Source organism: Nannobrachium achirus (assembly GCF_963921795.1).
Source record: "Nannobrachium achirus genome assembly, chromosome: 10".
Classification (NCBI taxonomy): domain Eukaryota; kingdom Metazoa; phylum Chordata; class Actinopteri; order Myctophiformes; family Myctophidae; genus Nannobrachium; species Nannobrachium achirus.
The window spans coordinates 6565891-6591362 of NC_137819.1; the positions used below are offsets into that span (position 1 = coordinate 6565891).

The 25472-nt window shown below is 43.5% G+C and overlaps 1 protein-coding gene across 2 annotated transcripts in view; it reads right to left on the bottom strand.

The window, feature by feature from the left end:
• The window catches only part of LOC308293329 (uncharacterized protein), a 69000-nt gene extending 43959 nt beyond the window's left edge, over positions 1 to 25041 (bottom strand). The window contains exons 1-7 of one of the 2 annotated variants that reach the window (XM_080735791.1): positions 24813 to 25041; positions 17895 to 17975; positions 7932 to 8014; positions 7757 to 7844; positions 6697 to 6842; positions 4625 to 4747; positions 425 to 2378 (exon numbers count right to left, since the gene is read on the bottom strand). In XM_080735791.1, coding sequence (XP_080591917.1) covers positions 425 to 2378; positions 4625 to 4747; positions 6697 to 6842; positions 7757 to 7844; positions 7932 to 8014; positions 17895 to 17919 — 2419 coding nt within the window. In that variant the 5' untranslated portion in view covers positions 17920 to 17975; positions 24813 to 25041. Of the gene's footprint in view, positions 1 to 424; positions 2379 to 4624; positions 4748 to 6696; positions 6843 to 7756; positions 7845 to 7931; positions 8015 to 17894; positions 17989 to 24812 lie in introns of both variants that reach the window. The other variant, XM_080735790.1, reaches the window with a different exon arrangement.
• Between the last annotated feature and the right edge of the window lie 431 nt (positions 25042 to 25472).

The window sequence follows — 25472 nt, forward strand, 5'->3', positions numbered from 1 at the left end:
GTGCTGACATCAATTTAGAAGGGGAAACTGTATTAATAGATGGACTTAAAGCCAACAAATCATTATTTCGGACGGTAAAGTAAATTATAATGCTTTGTGCCTTTTACAATCTTGTGTTCTTGATCATGCTAGCCGTATTTTATACTTTACTATTCGGAAATTGCATTACATTTGCGATTTCTGTGTTAACTCTATAGGTTATAGTAGGATTTTCCCCTTCAAAATGTGACTTCAGCACCCGGGGGATGCTGAGTGGGCGGGCCGTGAATAAGGCTAATCGGGAGAGTTTGTTTATTTTTGGATCACAATTGTTATGAGACGATTTTAAGCTGACCCATTGTTATTTTACTTCAAATTACTTCAGAGACCCAGGGGATGAACGACTGATTGACTCCCCTGATTGGCTGAAATTGCAGCAACTCACCTGAAGCGCCCCTAGCTTTGACGGCAGCCTCAAATCTTCCCCAGAGAGCATCAGAGAAGGTGGTTGTGGGTGAAGAGGGTCTGGAGATGGTTGCAGTGGATTCTGATGATTTGGAGATGCCTGGAGATGTATTTGAGAAGGTTGCGGTGGGCTTGGACACGACTGTGGTGGAATTGCAGAATGTTACACTTGATTTAGAGGTGGTCGTAGGTGGAGAACATTTGGAGACGGTTGCGGTGGATTCAGACGTGGCTGGAGTTACACTGGAGACGTGTTCAGTGGGTTTGGAGTTGGCAATAGAACACGAGATGGGCAGAGTTGCGCTGGAGGTAGTCTGGGTCATGTGTGACTTGGCACCAGTAGATTTGGACAGTTCCGTTAATCCAATGAGAATCTTTTTGAGGTCTTTATTCCTTTTAACAGAAACATCTGTGGTTTTGCTCGTGTCGTCTGCCGGGGACCGACTTGTGGATGACTGGCTTGTGGTTTTATCTTTACCTGAAACGCTCGTAGCTTCAGAAGCAGCTCCGGTTACGGAGGCAGTGTCCATAGCTTCCCAGAGATCCAACTGAGATTCAGGGATGGCTGGACATGTACTTGGTTTGGAGGTGATCATAGACATGGTAGGATTGGAGATGGTTGTGATGGATTTGGACATGGGTGGAGTTGCCTCGACACCATTTGACATCATAGAGGTCTGCATATGGCCGGTCTTGGAGATGTCTTTACTAGTTTGACAGGTGGTCAAGGTCGTGTGGGTTTTAGTGGCAGTCACAGATGTCTCTGTAACATTGTGTTCGATGGAAAACTTCCAAGTGATTTCAGATGTGTTGGAAGCCACTTTGTTTTTGGGGGAACCTACAGTATCACAGGTCCCCACGACTTCCGGACCGGTGGTGACAGCTTTACCTGAATCGCTCGAAGCTTCGACGGCAGCCTCAAAATCTTGCCAGAGAGTTTCCCAGAGAGCTTCAGACAAGCCTGCATTTGTACTTGGTTTAGAGGCGGTTGTGGACGAAGAGGGTTTGGAGACATCTGGAGTTGTGTTCGAGAAGGTTGCAGCAGTAGGCTTGGACACGACTGTAGCAGGATGGCAGACTGTTGTACTCGGCTCAGAGGTGGTCGTAGATGGAGTACATTTGGAGATGGTTGTGGTGGATTCAGACACAGCTGGTGTTGCACTGGAACTGGACATGGTTCCAGTAGATTTGGAGATGGCAGATGTTGCACTGGAAATGGTTTTATCTTTACCTGAAACCCTCATAGCTTCAGAAGCAGCTCCGGCTACGAAGGCAGCATCCATAGCTTCCCAGAGATCTAACTGAGATTCGGAGATGGCTGGACATGTACTTGGTTTGGAGGTGATCATAGACGTGGTAGGATTGGAGATGGTTGTGATGGATTTGGACATGGGTGGAGTTGCGTCGTCACCATTTGACATCATAGAGGTCTGCATATGTCCGGTCTTGGAGACCGCCTTGGCAGTCTGACAGGTAGTCAAGGTCGTGTTGGTTTTGGTGGCAGTCTCAGATGTCTCTGTAACTATGTGTTTGATTGGCATCTTCCATTTCCAACTCATTTTGGGCATGACTGTAGCGGTTGTGTAGCGGACTAGTGTTGCACTGGTGGTATTTAGGGTCAGGTGTGACATGGCTCCAGTAGAATTGGAGATGGTGGACGTTGCACTGGAGGTCGCAGCATGAGAAGGGGCCTCAGGTTTGGAGTTTGTCTCAGTAGTTTTAGAACCGATGGCAAGTTTTGAGTTGGTTGCAAGCGCATCAGAGGTTGTCGTGGTTTCACCGTCGGTGTGTGGCATGGCTGTGACGACAGAGTTGCCTTTGGAAACAGTTTTGGCTGCATCTTCAGTCAGGCAGCTCTTGGACAGTTCAGTGCTTGATTCCGCCACAGTCTTGGGAGTAAGAATCCTTTCGAGGTCTTGGCTCATCACCGTCACCTTTAAAATAGCACAAAACAATATTATGCAGCTGACCATTTCCAATACTGAGCTTTTCAGAATCCTGCTTTAGAAGATTCAATATTTGTGTTCTTAAACAAGTACACAAAAAGTATTGTAGCGGCACCAACGACAATACCACATAAATAATACAGAATAGCAACAGTCAGAGGCGAATATTATATTGCTTAACATCGATGAGTTTGTTTTCTTAAAAAGCCATGAACCGAGAACCAGGTTTTGTTTTATGACTGTGAGAAACAAGCCAATTATGAATGTACAGTCAGGGATGAGCCAGTCAGTCTTGTCTTGTGTGTCGTTGGTGAAGGATGTAAGTTTATGTTGTATGACTGTTACAGCGCTGTAAATAAATGTTTTCTATTATCTTTTAACATCGTTTCTGAGTCAACTCCTACTTCTAAATATGATCTACAGTATAATGTATACTGTACAGTATGGATAAATATACATATACAAATATACAAGAGTTGGACCTGTCACTTATAGAGATGGAGAGATTTATTTGAGACCTGTGTTAAACTGTTACCGAGTTAAATAAAACACCTCGTCTTTTACCAGGGGGGTCACAGACGAGGCTCAGTGAAATTAATTCCTGCACAGATGACCTTTACAAGTATCAAAGAAAACCATAACCTCTTGTATTTGGGAATACAGGAGAACCCTTGTTATGGCTTTTATCCAGATTTCAGATTTCAAAATGACTGATTTAATGATAATGTCTCCTATATTCCAACAACGGCTTCATTTCAAAACTCAGAGCCTGCGCTTGATGGGACAATATGACAGCATCATGTTAGACAGGCATAGCAGTCCCCGAATGGGGCCTCAATGTCTACCGTCTATTAGGGCATTCACGAATAGTGATTTTAAGTATTCTAATTATTCGACCTCAAAGTATTCGAATAGTCGAATATTCGACAGGACTGGCCAAACTGTGAAATATTAAGTAAGCAAGAGGCGAACATTGTGAAAATAGCCGATCTACATGCTCGCAACGCCTCGCAACGCGAGGCGTTGTGAGCATGTAGATCTGCTATTTTCACAATATTTATCTGCGGAACCGAGTCATATTAAATGTAATACCTACAATTCCAAGTGCTTGTCAGGGTGGGGGTCCCCAGTTCAAATATGTTTATTTTGGGGGTCACAGCCTAAAATGTTTAGACAACTCATTCTTATGACTTCCTATCTATCCAAGCTTTATAAACTATATATTTTTTTCATTTCTGTATAATTTTTATCCCACAATTTTTGTAACCCATTTTTTCACCCAGTGCCAATTGCCTATGTAATCCTGGGCTCTGCTCTCCCTCTGCCAACCTGGGGAGGCAACGGACTGACCTCATGCTTCCTTCTATGCATGAGGAGTCCAAGTTGCTTCTTTTCACCTGACAGTGGATATTTCCCTGGTTTGGACGTAGCGCGTGGAAGGAACACGTTATTCCAACCAGTTCCTTTCCCCTCCATCAGGCGCCCCGGCTGGCCAGGGGGAGGCATTATTGAGACCAGGATTACGTGCATGTTTTTGTGAGGGTATCAACCCTAGGAGACGCGGGGAGAACATGCAAACTCCACACAGAAAGGCCCTATTGCCAACCCCACCTAGGGTGTGGGCGCTGATGACGCGGAGGAGGAACACGCCGCCAGTGCCCACAGCGTCCCCCGGCGGGAATCGAACCCAGGACCTTCTAGCTGTGAGGCGAAGCGCTAACCACTGCGCCACCGTGCCCCCGAAAACTATATATTTTTTAAAGAGAAAAAAATAATAAAAAAATAATAAATAAAAGCGAATATTCGACTTCGGTGAACAACGTTGAATAGTGACTTTGATATTCGAATATTCGAATAGTTGGTGAATGCCCTACCGTCTATCCCTGGCCACAGGCAGTGCTGTTCTAGCATATGCTACCTATGAGATTGATTCTGCCAATTTCAAAGGGAATGGAGCGAATATTTTGAGAAATCCGCTGCATTCCCATTGGAATGTGTTGGCAGAATCCACTCTCATAGGTAGAATATTATTCTCGAGTGACCGTGCCCTTAGGGTGGGATTTTGACATTTTGGCAGTTATATCTGAAGTTCAGTTATAAGCCAGCAGATGGTAGTGTCGCACCAGTAGTTTCCCCTTGTACTGAGCGGGATTATGGCAACAACACATCATTAGTAGGGTGAAACTAGTATGTCTCGCATACTTAAAAAACATTTAAAGGTTAAAAAGAATTACCCTCAATCTTCCACATCCTTCATCTCTCTCCACCTGTTGGGCCAGGTCTCTCAGCTCTCCAGGATACTCATTAGGGTCCACACTGCTTGGCCAATCATGGACCATACTAGGACGCAACTTTTTCTGCAAAACAAACAAACAAACAAACAAACAAACAAGCAACTTGAAGCAAGCATGTAGAGTAAAGCCTGTATCATAGTCGGGTCCACGGTGGAAGGCTTTACACCGCGGTGTAGTCTTTTTGAGTCATGAAACTACAACGTTACATCATTCCTCACGGTGGAGAGCTTTCCACCGTGAGTCCCAACACATCTCTCTGTTTTTACTATCAGACAGACAGGCTCTACACCCCGTTCACTGATTGGTCGACCTGAACCGGTCTAGACGGGGTAAAGGACTTCACCGTGGGCCGTGACTATGATGGCCTGCACTTATTTTCTGACTTGAGGTGGAAAGCTTTCCACCTCAAATTTGCGGTGGATAGGTCTCCACCGTACACTCTGATACGGGCTTAAGTCACTGTTCTGTCTGAATCAGTCATACAAATGACTGACACATTTTCTTGTTACTCATTCAAACATAGTTGTAAGTGGGCACATAGACACCAAAGGGGGCTTGAGCCCCTGCCCTTATATCAGTCCTGGTCTGGCCCTCTCCAGACCATGAATGCAGTTTTTACTGTGGTGAAAGAAATGCAAATGCCCCCTTTCCATGCCATACCTGAAGGCAGCATTTAAGAGATATTTACCTTGTCTCAAGTACTGAAAATAGCTCCAAGCTCACAACGTGTCGCAGCGCGGCGCGTTGTGAGCATGGAGGTCGGCTATTTTCGATATTTTCACCAACAAGCCCTTTTAGAAATGTCATCCCCTGCCTCTCTAACATTCTCTGCACGTCCCTGTTGGAATGGGACAAAAACAAAAAGAATCTCCACAAATTCACAGTTTCATGGCGTGTGTAAATTATCTAAAAGAAGTAGTATTTTGGAGTGAACTACTACTCTAAACCCAATACTTTGTAGACGTGACCTGCTCTCTTTTTCCCCCCCTACACTAAACCTCTTCATCAAACATAGCCGATTTACAGGCTTATAGTTCGGCTATTTTCTTTATGTTTCCCCCCAGAATAGGGATGTGAGGGTTCAAGTGGTTAATGTAAAAAATATATAAATACAATTAAGTCCCTACGGCCCTGCAGCATCTCTGAGGATCCCCTAAGGGCCCTGGAACCCATGTTGAAGACCCCTGAGTTAGTGACGTGGAAATCATAATTCATGGACTTCATGTCTAAGGCCCAGTGGAATTGAAGACTCTCAATAGGGATGTAAAAAATGGACCTTTATCGAAAATTAATTATTCTAAAGCAATAATCGATTATTAATCGATTAATTTCCCCCAATTGTGAGGTGACCCATGACATGCCCCCCTGCTGTGTCTCTAAGGCAGGGGTTTTCAAAGTGGGTGACAGGGCACCCAGAGGTGCCGCGACGGCAGTCCAGGGGTGCCGCGAGATAATTTGATAATATTTAAAAAAATATTAAAAAAAATATTTAGTATAATTTTAAACTTGAAGTACAAAGTTATTTTCAGTCAGCTCTAACCAAAATGGCTATTATGTCAACGTTTTCCTCGCAACATAATCACTACAATATCATCACTGTCGGGCAGAAACCTTGTATCTCCAAGTTTCAAATGTGTAGGTCTTTTGATAAAGCAAAGCCCTGCTTCATCATACAAGACTGTCGCACAAAACTAGTGAAAACAGCCGCGATGCGAGGCGTTGTGTGCTTGTAGATCTGCTGTTTTCACTAGTTTAGTACATTTTATAGATGATAAATACAAAACGAACGGTTTTGGACATACAAGTTTTCCACCCGACAACGACGATATGCTCAGCTCTAAATATAAGGTGCTGGGAGTGAAAATTATAATGCAGGGGTGCCTCGGATTAGAAAATATATTTTTGGGGTGCCCTGAGACAAAAAAGTTTGGGAACCCCTGCTCTAAGGGCACCGGTCGGACCCCCTGTTGAAGACCCCCGAGTTAGGCATTAGACAGAGCTTAAATACTCACTATGTAGTTGTAGCGGTGACTGGCAGATGTGAGGTGACAGTCACACAGGTACCGGACACTGGCGATGATGTCCGAACAGCAATGACAACGGAAATAGTTGAGGCTGGGGTTGTCTGGCCACCGGTGCTCTGTTATCGTGCTCAGACCTGGAACAACAGTGTCACAGAACAGTCACAGATAGTGAACACAACAACGGCGAGGAGATGAAAGACACGTTAACTGAACCAACACAACACACAGGGGTCCAGGGGTGTTGCGGGTGTCAAATTCTGGGCCCTGGGTACAAGGATTCACTCGCATTTTTTGCTTTAACTATTGAAAAATAGCAGATATACAAGTTCACAGCGCGGCACTCGGTGCCGCGCTGTGAGCTTGTAGATCTGCTATGTTTTAAAAGTCGTGAACATTTGCGCAAATCTTTGAATATAGGTATTTTTTTAAGTGAACATTTGTAACTAAGCTTTTGCTTCTGGGGGGTCCCTGGAACTAAATATTTTGAGATGGCAGCCTGTGGCCAAATACATATCATTGTGGGGGTCCTTGACATGAAAAGGTTTGAGCACCACTGACATAGAAACATAGGTTTTTCAAAAAAAAAAAGGGGTTGAAATAATTCAAAGACTTGAATTTTCACGATTTTTTAAAAATAGCAGCTCTACAAGCTTGTATATACAGTATATCTGCTATTTGTCAATGGTTAAAAGCACAAAATGTGAGTGAATCCTTCTACCCAGGGCCCAGAATTTGGTGCGACACCCCTGATGTAAACAGACCCGCACCGCATGACATAACTTCCCTTAAACGTGGCCTAGGCTCGCATGCTGCTACCGTAGGTGCTAGGTGCAGTTTGTGAACACAAGTGTGCCATGGTGAGCGTTGGCAGTGTGAGGTGAGCTGTGGTTGGTGCAGCTTCATCTTATTTGTGTGCGCATACAAGGCTATAGGTATACTGCAGGCATAGTCCAGTATGTACTGTATATACGTAGTGCTAGTGGACTGTGGTTGTCATTATAAACCAGATATTTCAAGACAGAAGTTAAATACGAGAGTATATGCTGACCAATGACTGGCTCTGTTCTTCCGATGCAAAGGTAGTTCCACAGGACTGCGTTTGTAACTGTGGGGTCCATGATGTCATCTGGAGTGACCTGTGGGTGACACCGTTGGTTAGTTGGTGGTTCAACAGAGCATTAAATGGCTTGTCTACTCCTGGGCATCAGAGATGAGTGACTTGCCTGGGCTTGACCGCCAGATGTGGATGGATGCGTGGGGCTGAGCTGGATGTTGTTGGTTTCCTGTTCTTTCTCTTCCCTTAAGTCTGTCAACACACACACAGCATCATTGATAAGTTCAAACAACCTGAACTGACCGACTACATAAATGAGTGGAAAATAAAATGAGCATAGGAGAGTAGGGCTGTCACAATTATTACATAAAATAGTCTAATCGCACTTATTTTAGATAATCGCAATTATTTTGTCACAATTGTCAATCGTTTCCATGTTGAGAAATGTTAATATACTGTTCAAAAAGTAATGGATATAGCAGATCTACAAGCTCACAACGCATCATGATGCGACGTGTTGTGAGCTTGTAGATCGGCTATTTCAACTATCCATGTTCTTTTTGTTGTCAAATATGTCAGTAAATTATTTGTATATTTAGGTTATGTGGCATAATTGCCAGGTGCAACTTCAAAGCCTACAAGCCAAACAGAAATGTAATTGTCAACTACAAATACACAATTGAATCATTAATCGCAATTATTGACAATTAAGCGTCATGTAAAATGTCATAATCGTGACAGCCCTATAGGAGAGATGTTCTTAACAGTGCGTACAATGTGAGAACCATCAAGAGACTGCCATCACTTCATTATTATTTTTCTTATTTTCTTTACTTTTGTGTCCTTAATTTGTGTATACCGTCGGGAGCACACGCAGTTATGATAAAACTATCGTTTGTTGGACATCAAATTGCTCACGGTTTACCACACGTCTTTGATGCATCCTCCTACAGGAAATCCCCTTTAGGGTTAACAGACACAGCAGCATTAAGGAAACTACTACTAGAGCAGGGGCGTCAATTGGGTATGGCAGGGGTATGCAGCTGCCATACCCTGGGTCCAGGGGGGAAAAATAAAAGTTACTTTTAAATATAAATCTATGAATGTCTCTTTGTCTATCTGTGCTGGTTATTATGTTGTTAAATTACAGTAAAATAACTACAAATGCAAAATTTAACAAAATGTTTAACAAAATGGTCACTTTAACAAGGTATGTATTATAATTATATTCTCCACACTTGTATTCTCCCCATATTGACAATATATGGTATATTCCCAGGTTCAGCAGGTCAGCTGCACAGGTGCAAAGCATCATTGTTAATTGCGGTAGGTTTACTAACATGCCAAGTTTAGCTGCACTTGAACAACTGTTCCAGGCTGCCATATCCAGCCCAAGAAACCGTAGAAACGGAAAAATAAATGTATCATCATGCCTGTTGCTAAGTTATGGCAACATGACTGGTGTCTTGCGTGCAAGACACCAGTCATGTTGCCATACCTTAGCTTTTTCTGAACTGACGCCACTGGTAATGAGTGACAGGACTATCAGTATGCATGAATCTGCACCTGACCCGAAAGCTGCTTTGATGCAATATTCAGGTAAATCAGAGAGCAGGTAACACTGGTGTTAAAAGCAACATCCCTCTTATTGGCATTTAAAGCCTACATAATCTGAAGAGAATATTGAGCATTCTAGTAGTCAGTTACTTCAGCAACATGGGCCAAGTTATTGTAGAATAACCTACTTTGTAGACTAGCCTAATACCTACACACACCCTCGGATCTGATGGGAATAATGCCAACGCGTTCAGACAAAGTCACTGGTTTCATCTTACAGTTCAGACATTACCCTAATCAGAAACACAGTTTCACTAACCACAAACCGTTCCGAGAGATTACATCTGTTCGACTATGTTACTTCCTGCTCTACCTGACATAGGGGAGGTTGCACAGAACAGACTGGTCTCTTCACCCCTGGTTTTGCGCTAAAGCCAGACAACTGTCTACTGAGTAGCCTACTACTGATACAACGGATATATGGTTACTTACTTGGCACTATCTATTGAAGCCCCCCTTTTTCCAACCGCAATGCATGTCTCACTCGGCGGATACCTCCTCTCTTCCTTGATCTCTGCTCTTCAGATCAGAAGGGTATTCGACCAATCACGGTGCAGTATTCACGGAAATATGTTGCCAGTTAGCTTTAAAATATCTTCTGAACTAGGTAGGCTTCGGCTAATTTGGTTTGTGACGGCACAGGCATAACGGAAGTGCGTATATTTTCAACTCATTTTCAGAGTACCAAAGAACAAACCTAGATTTGTGGTTCTCAATCTTTTTTGGACACACCTTACATTTATGTCATATTACGGTATGCAAATATGTTAATCTTTACAGATACAGTACGTCACAGGGAAAGCTTGAGAGAATATCAGTTTCCATTTAGGACAGACTTTATACTTGACGTTTCACCACTTGAACCTCAGCATCCCTATTCTGGGGGGAACATCAGCCAAAAATAGACTATCTACAAGCTTGTAGATCGGCTATTATTGGCAAATAGATATTTTGTAGATTAAGAAAAGAAGAAAGTAGGCTATTTTCAGCATGCAACCAAGTGTAAGAAGGCATTAAGATGCCATCAAGGCCCGCGGAAAATATTCTTTTGGTGAGAAAATTAACTATATATTTAGTCGACTAAAATCGTATGATATTTAGTCGACTAAAACTGAAACACTTCAGATGACAAAAATATGACTAAAACGAAATCACATTTTATTCAAAGGACTATGACTAAAACCAAATCAAAATTTGCTATCAAAATGATCACTGAGCTTACTTAGCTAAAGAATAAAAATAATTAACCCATTTAGAACGGGTACACATATTGTGTATCATTATTTTATGCTTTAACTATTGAAAAATAGCAGATATACAAGCTCACAGCGCGGCACCGAGTGCCACGCTGCGAGCTTGTAGATCTGCTATTTTTGAAAAATCGTGAAAATTAGAATGTTGACCCGATTCTATAAGTGTCTTTTGAATCCTTCTAAGGTTTTTTTGAAAAACCCATGTTTCTATGTCAGCAATCTGGCCAGCCATCGTCAAAGAAAAGGTCCTTTTCACTTAACTGGAGCTCAGTTAGTCTGTTCTTGAGAGACTACTATGTCAGTGGTTCTCAAACCTTTTCATGTGAAGGACCCCCAAAATGATATTTATTTGGCCACGGACCCCCATCTCAAAATATTTAGTTCCAGGGACCACCCAGAAGCAAAATTTGAGTTACAAGCGTTCGCTTTGAAAAATACATATATTCAAAGATTTGCACACATTTTCAAGACTTTTTCCAAAAATAGCAGATCTACAAGCTCGCAGCGCGGCACTCGGTGCCGCGCTGTGAGCTTGTAGATCTGCTATTTTTCAACAGTTAAAGCATTCAACAATTCTAGGCCTAAATGGGTTACGGCCCCTCCACCTTGGGCCCTAGTAACTCAGACCCACTTTCCCCCCCCTTGTGACGCCCCTGGGTGAGGCCTCTCTGGAGGATCGCTGTCTCATCATCAAAACCTCAGTGGCAGTAGGAGAGGGTGGCCAACTGTCGCGTGAAGCGGAACTGGTTTGGTGTGGCTAGATCCGACAGGGTCATTCCTCTGGCGATGGCGTCTAAAGGACTATTCCTCGAGTCCACCAACCTCCATGACTATGCTTCTTCAGCTCTTGGATCTCAGATACTCGGGTCCTGACGAAGACTTTGTGTCGGCAGGACTCGTACTGTATCCCAGGGGTTCCCAAACTTTTTTGTCTCAGGGCACCCTTATGAATATTTTTTTAATCGGAGGCACCCCTACATTATAATTTTCACTCCCAGCACCTTAAATTTATAGAATATCGTCGTTGTCAGGTTAGGGTTAGGGTTAACCTTGTATGTCCAAAACCATTCTTTTTGTATTTATCATCTATAAAATGTACTAAACTAGTGAAAACAGCAGATCTATAAGCACACGTACTTGTAGATCGGCTGTTTTCACTAGTTTTGTGCGACAGAGGTTTCTGCCCGACAGTGACGATATTTTAGTGATTATGCTGCGAGGAAAACGTTGAGATAATAGCCATTTTGGTTAGAACTGACTGAAAATAACTTTTACTTCCAGTTTAAAATGATACTAAATATTTCTTCAAGTGTCCAAACAAATTCCAAATATTATCAAATGATCTCGCGGCACCCCAGGGTGCCCCGTCACCCACTTTGAAAACCCCTGCTGTATCCAGGTAACACCGTGTTGGAATCGGACCACAGCACTGTCTCTCTCAATTTAAGATTGAGCTCTCTCTGGATGAAATGGCCGAGCTGAGCCCTAGTCAGAGCGGAACGAACCTCAACTCATGCTATCGACTGCTGTTTCTTTGGTGCTACACTAGAGCAGGCTAGTATGAAGGCTACGTGGACTGCTGAGGTAACCAACTTCGACGTCTGGTGGGAAATAGCTTCAGCGGGTTCAGCGGAAGCTGACTGCCTCAGAGGCTCTTCTTCCGATCAGGACCAGACTTGCAGGAGATCAGCAAGTAAGTGCTGATCATCCCAGTCAGTCGCAGTCTTTTGGCACACAGTCTCTGGACCAGAACTTTGGCCCTTGTGGTGTAGGCCAGAATATGATCTAGACTCTAGGGTCATACTGGCTTCCTATAAATCAGGGTTCCCCAATAGGCGGCCCGCGGGCCTTTTGCGGCCGCGAGGCGTTGTGTGCTTGTAAATCGGCTGTTTTCACTAGCTTAAATCATTTTTTAAATGATGAATGCAAAACGAACGGTTTTGGACATACAAGATTTTCACCCGACAACGACGATATCTGATATGTCGCAGTCGCTGGAGTAGCGGGACCGCCGCCGTCGCCCCCTGCAATCTTGTGGCCCTCGGCTTGGTACCCTAGACATAATTCGGCCCTTGGGGAAAACTAATTGGGGAACCCTGCTATAGATGGTTCTCATGGTAGTCTGGCATGGGGCACCCGGGCGATGCCTGTAGTGGAGTGTATCCTCCATGAAGTGGCGAACTCCATCGGTGGGCGGGAGTGACAAGCCTTGTCTTCTTTTTCTTTTTTAATTTTTTTATCCCACAATTTTCTTACCCATTTTTCACCCAGTGCCAATTACCTATGTAATCCTGGGCTCTGCTCTCCCTCTGCCATGCCTGGGGAGACAACGGACTGACCTCATGCTTCCTTCTATGCATGAGGAGTTCAAGTTGCTTCTTTTCACCTGACAGTGGAGATTTCCCCGGTATGGACGTAGCGCGTGGAAGGAACACGTTATTCCAACCAGTTCCTTTCCCCTCCATCAGGCGCCCCGGCAGGCCAGGGGGAGGCATTATTGAAACCAGGATTACTGCATGTTTTTGTGAGGGTATCAACCCTAGGAGACACGGGGAGAACATGCAAACTCCACACAGAAAGGCCCTATCGCCAACCCCACCTAGGGTGTGGGCGCTGATGACGCGGAGGGAGGAACACGCCGCCAGTGCCCACAGCGCCCCCCGGCGGGAATCGAACCCAGGACCTTCTAGCTGTGAGGCGAAGCGCTAACCACTGCGCCACCGTGCCCCTAATATCCCCGGCCGGCAGACAGGACGCGACGGCGGGCAGTACTCACGACGTAATAAAAAATCTCCCGCGATTGTGTTTTTCACGCGACGATCGCGCTATGAACGAATCTTTTGAGCAAATCTTTTGAACGGATCATTACCGTGAATGTGAACGAAATCCGTGATCCGTGATCCGTGATCCGTTCACTGAAATGAACGGGATTGCCCATCACTAGAAGCAAGGGAAGGTGGCAGGGAAGACCTTAGCTGAGGCTCATTATCTTGTGCAAGGTTGTGGCAAGGCGAAGCCCAGTGGGGCGGGAGGCCAGTGCACTGTATTCTGATCCAGCTGTTGGTGAGCCTGCTGGCTGCTGTCGGCCATTGGGTGGCTTCTTTTGAACCCGGGCTAGCACATTACGCTGGCTGGGCTGTAGATGGGGAAAGCAGTTCGTGCTCCTACATGAAGGCCATGGGGGGTCGAGTGACTCCGATAAGATGTTGGCTGCTAATATTCACTTATTCGAGCCGTAGTGTTAGTTCTGCAGTATCTCTTTGGTCCTCCTCTGGTTGGGAATAATGATGGGCCTAGTCCTCCTCGGTTTGGGAATGATGAGGGGCATGGACTTGGGAAATCAGCAGTTCACATGATCTGTCATAGAGTTGTTACTTAATATATATCGTCTCTGTACTGTTGGGTGGAAACCTCATGTCCAAAACATTTACTTTTTGGGATTCAAATTCAAAAATGGCAAAAGTAGCTCATCTACGAGCTCAAAACATGGTGTGGTTTTGAGCTTGCGGATCTGCTACTTTTGATGCTTTTGTGTGATGCTGTACTGTAGTATGATCAAGTAGGGCATTACTTTAATTTGAATATGAAGATAACAGCAACGATAAGCACAGGCACCGTTTACATGGTCGGTGTGTGGTGTGATGTGGTATTTAAATTGGTCATTTATAATAAACATAGGTCAATAATTGTAATGAAACATAACAAACATAGAATAAACCTTATGAAACACTTTACTCACCTTGTTCACAGATGCACACCCTTTCAACAAAACTGGACTCAAACAAATTAAAAAACACCTGTGCTGACATCTGACAACCAATTAAGCAATCTTCAGCTGTGAACAACCACCAGGTGCTCGTCACTGTTAGACCTTCATCAGGCCGTCTCATAGCCTACCAACTACATCCTGTCCAGGGCTTGACATTAAGGCTCGTCCTGTTGTCCAGGACAAGTAATAAATCCTCCCGGACAAGCTCTTTAAAAATGTACTTGTCTGTGGCTCTAGGTTTCACTTTTTATGTGACGCTCCTAGCAGCTTTGTGCTGTATGCAGACTTTGGACTGGCGATACTATGGAGTGGAGGGTGAGGTCGTTAGCAGTCCTTTTGTTATGTATTCTATTTCAATGTCTAACTCCTATGCGTGCATTTAAGAAAGAAATTATAGTGAAATTTCACATTTTTATAAGTGACTGTTGTGCCCAGACAAGTGAATGGGAAATGTACTTGTCCAAAGGACAAGTGCCTCAAAAAGTTATAGTTACTTTTCTGTCGGCGTACAGAAAATGTAAAAACAGAATAATTCAAATTGTCTCTCTTGTATGCTTGGTCAAAACACAAATTGCACAGCCGTCCTCCAACAGAAATGACATCATGCTCAACACACAGGATACAAATGTTGTTTTTTTTGAGCGGTGGTCACACCGTCTCCTATACGTGGCCGTGTGTGTATGCGTCCGTCCGTCCGGCCGTCCGTCCGTGTATGTAGCCTCAAGCCTGCAGTACCTTTTCTGACCACACATGTTAAGGGAGGGGCGCTGTTGTTCTCTCTCACACACACACACACACACACACACACACACACACACACACACACACACACACACACACACACACACACACACACAGGGGGGAAGGGTGGGTCAGCATGTGTGGTCAAGTATTATTATTATTATTAACAAACTGAATGTTTTAGGGTCAAATAAATTAGAGTGTGTGAAGAAACTACAGCATTGTAAAGCACACTAACCCCGCTGCACCCACCCAGTAGTGCTGTTGCACAGCCTCCATGACCACCGCTCAGTTCACACGGGTGTGATTTTTTTTTTTTTTTTTTTATCAACATTACAGAATACCTCAGAGGAACATTGTTCTGTGAGAGGCGTCTTGCATCTGTTTGAGCAGCCTTGGTCAAAAACCTGCCAACCTGTGTTGCTTATTAGCACTCATATTCATGTTCTTCTGCTCAGTGAGCTCAGTCTGTGTCACGTCAGGATGGAATGTCAGCTGAAGCTAATCTAAGGCAGTGGTTCTCAAAGTGGATTTCTCTACTTTATGGGGGGTCTAAATTGACGCTTACAAGTCTGTAACTGGAACCAAATGGACCCTGACGGGTCCATTTGGTTCCATTTGTAGACTGTCAGAGTTAAGCGGAAACCTTGAAATGTGAAAGTTTGAGAAACACTGATCTAAGGAGCTGACCATCAGGGCTTGACATGAACTTTTTGAGGCACTTGTCTTTGGACAAGTACATTTCCCGTTCACTTGTCCAGGCACAAAAGTCACTTGTCTGGATAAAAATGAGCCATTTCACAGTCATTTATGTTTTTTTTATTTGACACATAGATAAGACCCCCGTGGCCCCCCTCCACAAAGCTGATAGGAGCGTTGTTGCGGATGGCCATGACATCACTCATTCTCTTATTCTCCTTCACTTTGCTGTGACTAAACCAATTCTTCCCTTTGCAAATCCCGCCCCATTCTGCCCTTTTACTATGGTGGTACAGATGACCCTGGGCAGATTGTTTTTATAGTGGCAGTGAATGGGGGGAGAGGGTATTTTCATTGCCTCATTATTGCAATTTAAAGTACCAAAGGAAAAACATCTAGGTGATATTAATAAAAAGGGAAGACAAAGGTACAGTAGTTACATTGCAAAACAGGGGGTTTGTTTTAATGTGTTTAATCCCAGTGGGACAGAATCACCATTGCAGATTCTTTTATAGTGGAAGTGGATGGGATTTTTCTTTTTTTCATAGCCTCATTACAGCTAGTACCCAAAAAAACACATCTACGTGATAATAAAAAGGGAAGAAAAGGGTATAGTAATTACATACCAAAACAGTAGTTTTCCCCCGAAAATATATGTTTTAATTAGTTTAATCCTCTGGATCAGAGAGAGAATAGAAATAGAAAGAGAAAGCGCAGTGCATCTTGGGTAGGAAGATGACAGCCAGATTATAGTTCTCCTCACATAATAGGCTGGCTTTCGTAATTCTGCCCATTTAAAATATATGTACCCAATCGTAACTCTTAGTTACATTGATAAGGTCCATGTGAACTAGTTTGTTGAAGCTTATTCATTATATTGAGCGAAATCGCGATCACCTCGCGCGGCCGTACTAGACGCACGCCGTGTCGTGCAGTGCGGACCGTTCTTGAAAGCCTGAAGCAACATTCTCCACTGCACAAACTCCACCCCCGATAGCAAAAAGTGAATGGTTTTTTCTGGTTGGCCAGTCAGGGAGTCTCAGGGACCAATCAGAAGCTTTGCCGGCATCTCCAGGTCCCTTTTGGTTTCCAGTTACATCTTTGGTTTGGTAAAGTACCTTGAGTTTAAGTTGCCACTAAGAGCTGTTTTCATTAAATAAAATCCATTAAAACTTGTTATACTGTGGGGAAACGGTTAAATAAAAAACGTTAAAACTTTCCATTTTTTGGTGTTCTTCCTTATGTTGAGATCTCCAATTTGAGCCATTGGTTATTTTTCTTTCATTGTTTGGAGACAGCAACAAGCGTCACAGAAAAGGTGAAACCAAGAGCCAGTTGTCCAAGGGACAAGTTTCTCAAGGGACAACAGGACAAGCCTTAAAGGTGATACAACATGCATTTAAAAAGTATTTGTCATTGTTTATGTCCCAAAAACGTTTTTCAAAAGGTTTGAGGCTAAATTACCACTCCTCATTTTGAATGGCTCTCAGAGCATTTTCAGCTGCAGTACCACCTTTGGCCTGAACGGCGCCACGCCCCCAAAATCTTTTTGGAAAAAAAATTTTTTTGAAAAAAAAAAGTTTTGGAGAAAAAGGTTTTTGAAAAAAAGAAAAAAAAAAAAAGAAAAACCTTCAAAAACGGCCGTCGATGACGTCAGCGACGGCAGCAAATCTGGACAGCCTGTTTTAAGAACCCGTGGGATGCTTTTAACCTTAGCCTTCCCAAAACCAGAGAAAGACACAACGGTCAGAAATGGGACTTTGTGAGGATAGAAGGTGCTAGTGGGACCCCAAAAAAAGGTTTTAAAATATGAAAAGTGAAATTTCATGGTGTATCACCTTTAATGTCATGCCCTGAGACCTACAAGCTCACAAGGCGTTGCCTCCTAAGCTTGTAGATCGGCTATTTTCTGTCTCTTTCTGAGACACGCGCTAACCTCTGCACTGCACTTGTGCAACAACAAGCACTCTGTTGTACAAACAAGATGGATTTGGACATATCACTGGCTTTCAACACTGTTTTTCATTTAAATTACTTTAATTCTAATACTCACCCAGCTTGTGTCCTGGTGTGATCATATTTAACAAGCTGCCCTCCTTGCGTTCCTTCCTCCAGTCTTCCAGTATCTTCAAGGCTAAAAATAAACACTGAATTAACACACATAGAATGAAACTTTAGATGGACATCTAAAAGATTTGCATTATAGGGTTTACACTATTTTAACTCTTTTAATAATAGCATTTAAATACTTTTAATCAGTTTATTTTGTGATTGTAATGCTCTGTTAAATGTGTTAATGCTTAATAGTTTGTATAAAGAATTTCACAAGGCCCAGTGGCCTTGTTGTTAGAGTTGTGTTAAGTGTTACAGTGTAAAATGTTGTATGCACATTCCCTAGAGCAGTGTTTCTCAACCTTTTTTCTGCATGGGCACACTTTTCATGTCCCAAGAATCCATGGGTACACTAACATAATATGGGGGTGTAAATATCGTCACTGTCGGGAAGAAACCTTGTATCTCCAAGTTCTGTATCTCCAAGTTTCAAATTTGTACGTTTCTTCGTAAAGTAAAGCCCTGCTTCATCATACAAGACTGTCGCACAACTGTAGTGTCGCACAACTGTGTGCTTGTAGATCGGCTGTTTTCACTAGTTTAAATCATTTTTAAAATGATGAATACAATACTGGCTTTCAAGCAGTTTCAGGCCTATAGTGGTTGAGAAACACTGCCCTAGAGGCAACGGAAAAACCTTTGCCCTGCATTTTTCTGGTCAAACTTTTGCCAAATTGTCAAATAATACAAGAAAGAGGCTACATTTTGAAAATAGATGATCTACAGTAGCCGATCTACAGCAACGCGAGGTGTTGTGAGCTTGTAAATGGCTATTTTCACTATTTATCTGTGGAACTGAGTCAAACAATATTGAATGCCCCAACTCCAACATTCCAAGTCTTTATCAGGGTGGGGGGTTACCGGTTCACATATGATTATGTCTGGGGGGGTCACGGCCTGAAAAGGTAACTTGAGAACCACAACCACTGCTTTAGTGGCTGCAACCATTAGGATGATTGTGACGGTCTCTTTATCACATGGGGCTGGTGAATGTTAAACTGGTGATTGGCATTGCTACAATGCCTAACCTCAGTAAAACTATGCCCAACCAATGTAGGACACTGCGTTATTTTGTGCTTTAACTATTGAATAATAGCAGATATACAAGCTCACAGCGCAGCAACGAGTGCCGCGCTGCGAGCTTGTAGATCTGCTATTTTTTTTAAAACCATGAAAATGTCTTTTGAAGGTTTTTTTTGGAAAAACCTATGTTTCTATGTCAGTGGTGCTCAAACTTTGTCATGTCAAGGACCCCCAAAATGATATGTATTTGGCCACGGACCCCCATCTCAAAATATTTTGTTCCAGAAACTTTAAAATACATATATTTGCACTTATTTTCACGACTTTTCAAAAATAGCAGATCTACAAGCTCGCAGCACGGCACTCTGTGCCGTGCTGTGAGCTTGTACAGTATATCTGCTATTTTTCAATAGCTAAAGTATAAAATAATTAGGGCCCCTCCACCTTGGGCCCCAGTAACTCAGTCCCACTACTCAGTTGCACTTCTTGCAAAACACATTTTTGGACACTGCTCCTACACTTTTTGCCCTAAAATCACACAAAGCGGTACACAGTATGTCTACACTCATGTCATCAACATGGATCTGTCCCATATAGCGCCACCTTCAGGCCGATTATTTAAAACACATTTTTTGCCACTGCTCCTACAGATTTTGCCCTAAAATCACGCAAATCGGTACACAGTATGTATACACTCATCTCATCAATATGGATCTGGCCCATATAACGCCACCTTCAGGCCGAGTTTTTAAAACACATTTTTGGCCACTGCTCCTACAGATTTTGCCCTAAAATCACGCAAATCGGTACACAGTATGTACTCATCTCATCAATATGGATCTGTATACTGTGACCTGACGGTCGCTTATCTCCCGATTAGGGAGTCTTACTGGTAATGTCAAGGTCTATTTTCTGTGTTCCCAGTTCCACTATGACGTAGTATATGATGCAGAGCCCTTCTGGATTGCTATAAAGGGCTTTATATCCTATATAAATAATTTATTGTTGAATTAAGGATTCTGGTCTCTGTCTGGCTTCCATGAAAACATGTCCAGTTACGGCACTTTGACTTTGCAGGGCAGTATAGTGCACGTGCATGGTTGCGACCGTCGCACTTACTATCAAAACCTCCACCGGCTGTCTGTCCGTCCGTCCGTCCGTCCGTCCGTCCGTCCGTCCGTCTGTCCGTCACATGTCACACGTCACACTTTTGCCCTGCTCATATTTCTGCAACCGTTGCCCCGATCCATGCCAAATTTTGCACACATACTCCTTGCCTGCCAAATCACAACCACCACCCATCAATTCACACATGACCCTCTTCTAGCGCCACCCTGAGGCCGATTCTTGCAAAACACATTTTTGGACACAGCTCCTACAGTTTTTGCCCTAAAATCACGCAAATCGGTACACAGTATGTCTACACTCATGTCATCAACATGGATCTGTCCTATATAGCGCCACCTTCAGGCCGATTTTTTAAACACATTTTTGGACACTGCTCCTACACATTTTGCCCTAAAATCACGCAAATCGGTACACAGTATGTCTACACTCATGTCATCAACATGGATCTGTCCCATATAGCGCCACCTTCAGGCCGATTTTTTCAAACACATTTTTGGACACTGCTCCTACAGATTTTGCCCTAAAATCACGCAAATCGGTACACAGTATGTCCACACTCATCTCATCAATATGGATCTGTCCCATATAGCGCCGCCAACAGGCCGATTTCTTCAAACACATTTTTGGACACTACTCCTACACATTTTGCCCTAAAATCACGCTGTGACCTGACGGTCGCTTATCTCCCTATTAGGGAGTCTTACTGGTCATCATGCACATGATGCCCTACCAAATTTGTTGCAGCCTACAACCTAATAATTAAAGTTGTTTAAGTCGCTATTCTTAATAATGAACAACATTTGTAAAGCGAAATAGGCTACTGTAGTTACCAGTAAGACTCCCTAATCGGGAGATAAGCGACCGTTGGTCGCTTATCTCCACAAATAGGGAAAAAATGTCTTCCTGATCCATGTTGATGACATGAGTGTAGACATACTGTCATGCATGAAGAAAATATATACATGTGTAGTTACAATCTGCTCTCTTGTTGCCTGTTGTTAAGGTGACCGAAGAAGGAACCGGTGCACAACACAGGTGACAGAAGATTAAGGAACCAGTGCATAGCATTAACCCCCCTTTTTGTTGGACAAAATAGAAGGCGTTGTTCCCACTGAGCAACATAAGAATCAATTACACGCTATAAATCAAAAGGTGCACAAAGGCAATTCATTCATGGCCATGAATGAATTTGACAGGGTGTGAATGTAACACCTGATTTTTGAAGACTTAATGGAGGGGTAAAGGACACAGACTGCATTTGTGTCATCTCTTGGACACCTGTGTCTGTCCTCGGCTCTGAAGCGCAGCACGTATTCAAAGGACAACAACTTTGGGGCCCCAAGTATTTAAATGGGCATAAAGAGGTGGCACTGCTTCTCACAAATGTGCACAAAAGCTAGCGCCATGTGCAAGCTCAGATTTGCGTGTGCACTCAGTACGCACATCCATGCACATACACGCATGTGCATGTGCACACGCTGACATTTGTACGCGGCCTCTAGGCAGTCACACACAGCCACAGGTGTTCACTTGTAATTTCCCTGTTCACACACACACAGAAGCATGGGGCCCCCACAAAGCACTGACGAAGAAACACACACACAGGCCATTGTGAGGCCAGAAGACTTCCCTGTAGACTCGTAAAAGACTTGTTCTAAAGAAATTAAATAATTTGTCAAACTGACACAGATACACTGTCCTCTCACACTCACACATGCGCGCGCACACACACACACACACACACACACACACACACACACACACACACACACACACACACACACACACACACACACACACACACACACACACACACTTTACAGTACACAAAGACTACAGAATGGGCATTATACCAACGGTCGCTATCTCCACAAATAGGCCAAAAGTTTGTTTTACCAAAATCATCATGATGGTGGCGCTAGATGGGACATATGCGTATTGATTACATGACTGTAGAGATACTGTGCGATTTGTGTGATTTTAGGGCAAAATCTGTAGGAGCAGTGTCCAAAAATGTGTTTTAAAAAATCTGCCTGAAGGTGGCGCTATATGGGACAGATCCATGTTGATGAGATGAGTGTAGACATACTGTGTAGCGATTTGCGTGATTTTAGGGCAAAGATTGTAGGAGCAGTGTCCAAAAATGTGTTTTAAAAAATCGGCCTGAAGGTGGCGCTATATGGGACAGATCCAAGTTGATGACATGAGTGTAGACATACTGTGTACCGATTTGCGTGATTTTAGGGCAAAAATTGTAGGAGCAGTGTCCAAAAATGTGTTTTGCAAGAATCGGCCTCATGGTGGCGCTAGAAGAGGGCCATGTGAGAAATGAGGGGTGGGGTCTCAGCGCCGCCGAGGCGGACGAATAGGTACCGGCCCCGGCTCTCCCGGTAGCTCCTAGCCCGAGTTAAGGCATTTTATGTGAGCTGCAGTGGAGGGGGTCCTCCACTGGGGGCGCCACCACTTTTGCATCCGTTCTGGAGCACCAGGAGTCGGTGGTCCCCGGGAATTCATCGTGAGCAGCCCCGTTGGGGTGGTCATTTTTGCACAATTGGTCATTTTTTACACCTGGGGGTCCCCCAGGGACCTGGGGGTCCCTGGAGCTCCGGGGGTCCTTGGAGGTTGTAGTTTGGCAGGCAAGGAGTTTGTGTGGAAATGTTGGCATGGATCGGGGCAACGGTGGCGGAGATATGAGTAGGGGGAAAGTGTGACGTGTGACGAGTGACGTGACGTGACGGAAGGAAGGACAGACTGACGGCTGGTGGAGGTTTGGATAGTATGAGAGTGTAAAAGTATTAATAGCAGTGACTGAGATGACAGGCTGTAAAACAAAGACAAGTGACAGCTGTGTAAGTGAATGCGTGTGAGTGAGTATACTGCATCTGCATCTGGTTGTATCAAGTCACCTTTCGCCCAAAGCGGCCCTCACTCCGAAATCAAGGTTCAAGGTTCAACTTTATTGACAACAATACCAATTATAAGTAAAAGGCAAGTGAAATGCATTGTGCACAAAAGCCAATGCAGCAGCTACAGTCTTAAGGATACCACATAAAATCAATGTTAAGAGTTGCTAAAAAACTAAGCTGTTTAACTGGTCTATATTAAATTATACTGCAGCAGTTTAGTTTCCATCTTTGGTGTGTGTGTGTGTGTGTGTGTGTGTGTGTGTGCGTGCGTGCGTGCGTGCGTGCGTGCGTGCGTGCGTGCATGCGTGTGTGTGGCAGCCTAAGGCATGTGCACAAGTTGGTTGTGAGGGGCTTAAAATGGCAGGCCTCTCCAAAAGGAGGGCCAAAACAGTTATCAAGGTGTTGCTCATGCTCAGTGTCAGCCATTATAGGAAGCCGCTCAATTTGGAGGAGGCATTGCTTTCTTTACCCATGATTTATGTCTGCTGTCTGACAAGTATCGTATGTAACAATGCTCAGCCATCTAGGCTCTTTGTAACTGGCTGTTCTTTCATTATCTGACTGCACGGTCATTGTTCATGACCTTTGTATGAGGCATCCTTGTACTTCTGTTTATAATAAACATTTCAAATGTGTGTTCTGCACATGCTTCTATATGTTATATATTTATGTTGCATCAACTAATGGATATTTTTTGTAGGCCTACAAAGCATTCCGTTGGCCAACGTTTAACACCTCTTCTAAATCTGTGGATCTCAAACTATTTAAATTTCAAGGACCACCATAACTGAGTGAGTGAGTGTACCAATGGAACCAAATTGTTTCCATTTGTGCACTCTCAGAGACAGATCAAGGCCAGATCGTACCAATGCAACTCCTTGCAACATTTGGGATTATGGTTGCAAGGAGGAGTTGCATTAGGTCTGGCCACAGACCACTTAGACTAGAGGGTCCCTTGAGTGCACCCCACTTTGAGAACCACTGCTCTAAATGGATGCTCCCGCTCTCCACACTCATCTTTCTTGACATAGTAGCTACATGTGTTCATAGGATACAAAATACACTAAAAGTATAATAAGCTGTCATTCACTGAAACTGTACCTTTTCCTATGCAAACTTGTAATAGCCTAAAGATTTCAATCGATTAATCAATCAATCAATCAATCAATCAATATAATATGCTGGGGTATCTAAACACAGTGGTTCTCAAAGTGGATTCCGTGGTATTCTTTTATGGGTCTAAATTGACCCATACAATGTAACACTGACAGTGTACAAATGGAACCAAATGACCCCTAACGGGTTCATTTGGTTCCATGTGTACACAGTCAGAGTTAAGGGGAGACCTTGAAATTTGAAAGATTGAGAAACACTGTCCTAACATGACTCCGCCAGATGTCAACTTAACTCAATGCTGCCACCATGTGGCAGAGTCAGGTTAGGTGTATCCAACGCGCGTTTGGAACCTCCAAAACCTCTCCAGCTATATCTAATAATAACAATTAATACAACAGAACATAATCTATTCTGGACACGTCAGTTGGACGCTTGAAATCACTGACTTAACCGAAAACAAATAGCTTTAGAGGAGCGACGGAGACTAAGACAGCCAGTGACATTTAAAAGTTAAACGTAGGTCTAACTTTTTAACAAAGATTCCTACATGCATGTGTAGCACTAATACACATGCATGTGTGTAGGCATCTCCCTTTTGCTTTGGTTTTAAGTTAAAAACCTAAACAAATGGGCGCGATAAGTCTATCTGTGTTAAAAAGTTGTAGTGTACCTAGGCATAGCGTTACCTTGTTTGTTGACATAGCGGTCCTGCAGCCATGCAGCTCGATCAATTCAACCCAAATTATCCGAAATTAGCCTACTTTTTATCCATGAGAGGGGAAAAAATACTGTATTCCGTGGAGAGAAAACGCAAAAAAAAATGCAAATCAGGTCTGGTCACTTGGTAAAATAGTCCAACGCTGATGCATCATGCAGCGGTTAATGCATCAGAGTAACAACAGGGAAGAGGGGAAATGTGTGTCGACCCCCACCAACAACAGTCAAAACGTCTTTGAGGGGCAGGTCTGAATGGAAACCACCTCCCAATCCGGGAACCTATCGGAATTTGCAGATCGTAATCTGTTCTAACTTCTAGCCTACCAGAGATTACCATATCCAGGCAGTAGGCCTATCCAGTGGTGGGAAAAGTAGGCTACTACATTTAATCTAAAGTAGGCCTATCAATACTGTCTGCAACCAATGTAGAAATATCTGTTACAAGAAGGGAATTTAACATTTAGCCTATATTCAAAAGTAAACTACACAAGTATAAAAATGTAGGCCAACTTAAAGTAAAAGAGAGAAAGTAGCCACTACTATGCTTCATCACAAGTTTTTCCTTTCTTTTATATATATATATATATAGAGAGATACAGTAGGCGGGTTATTACTCTAATGTCTAATAA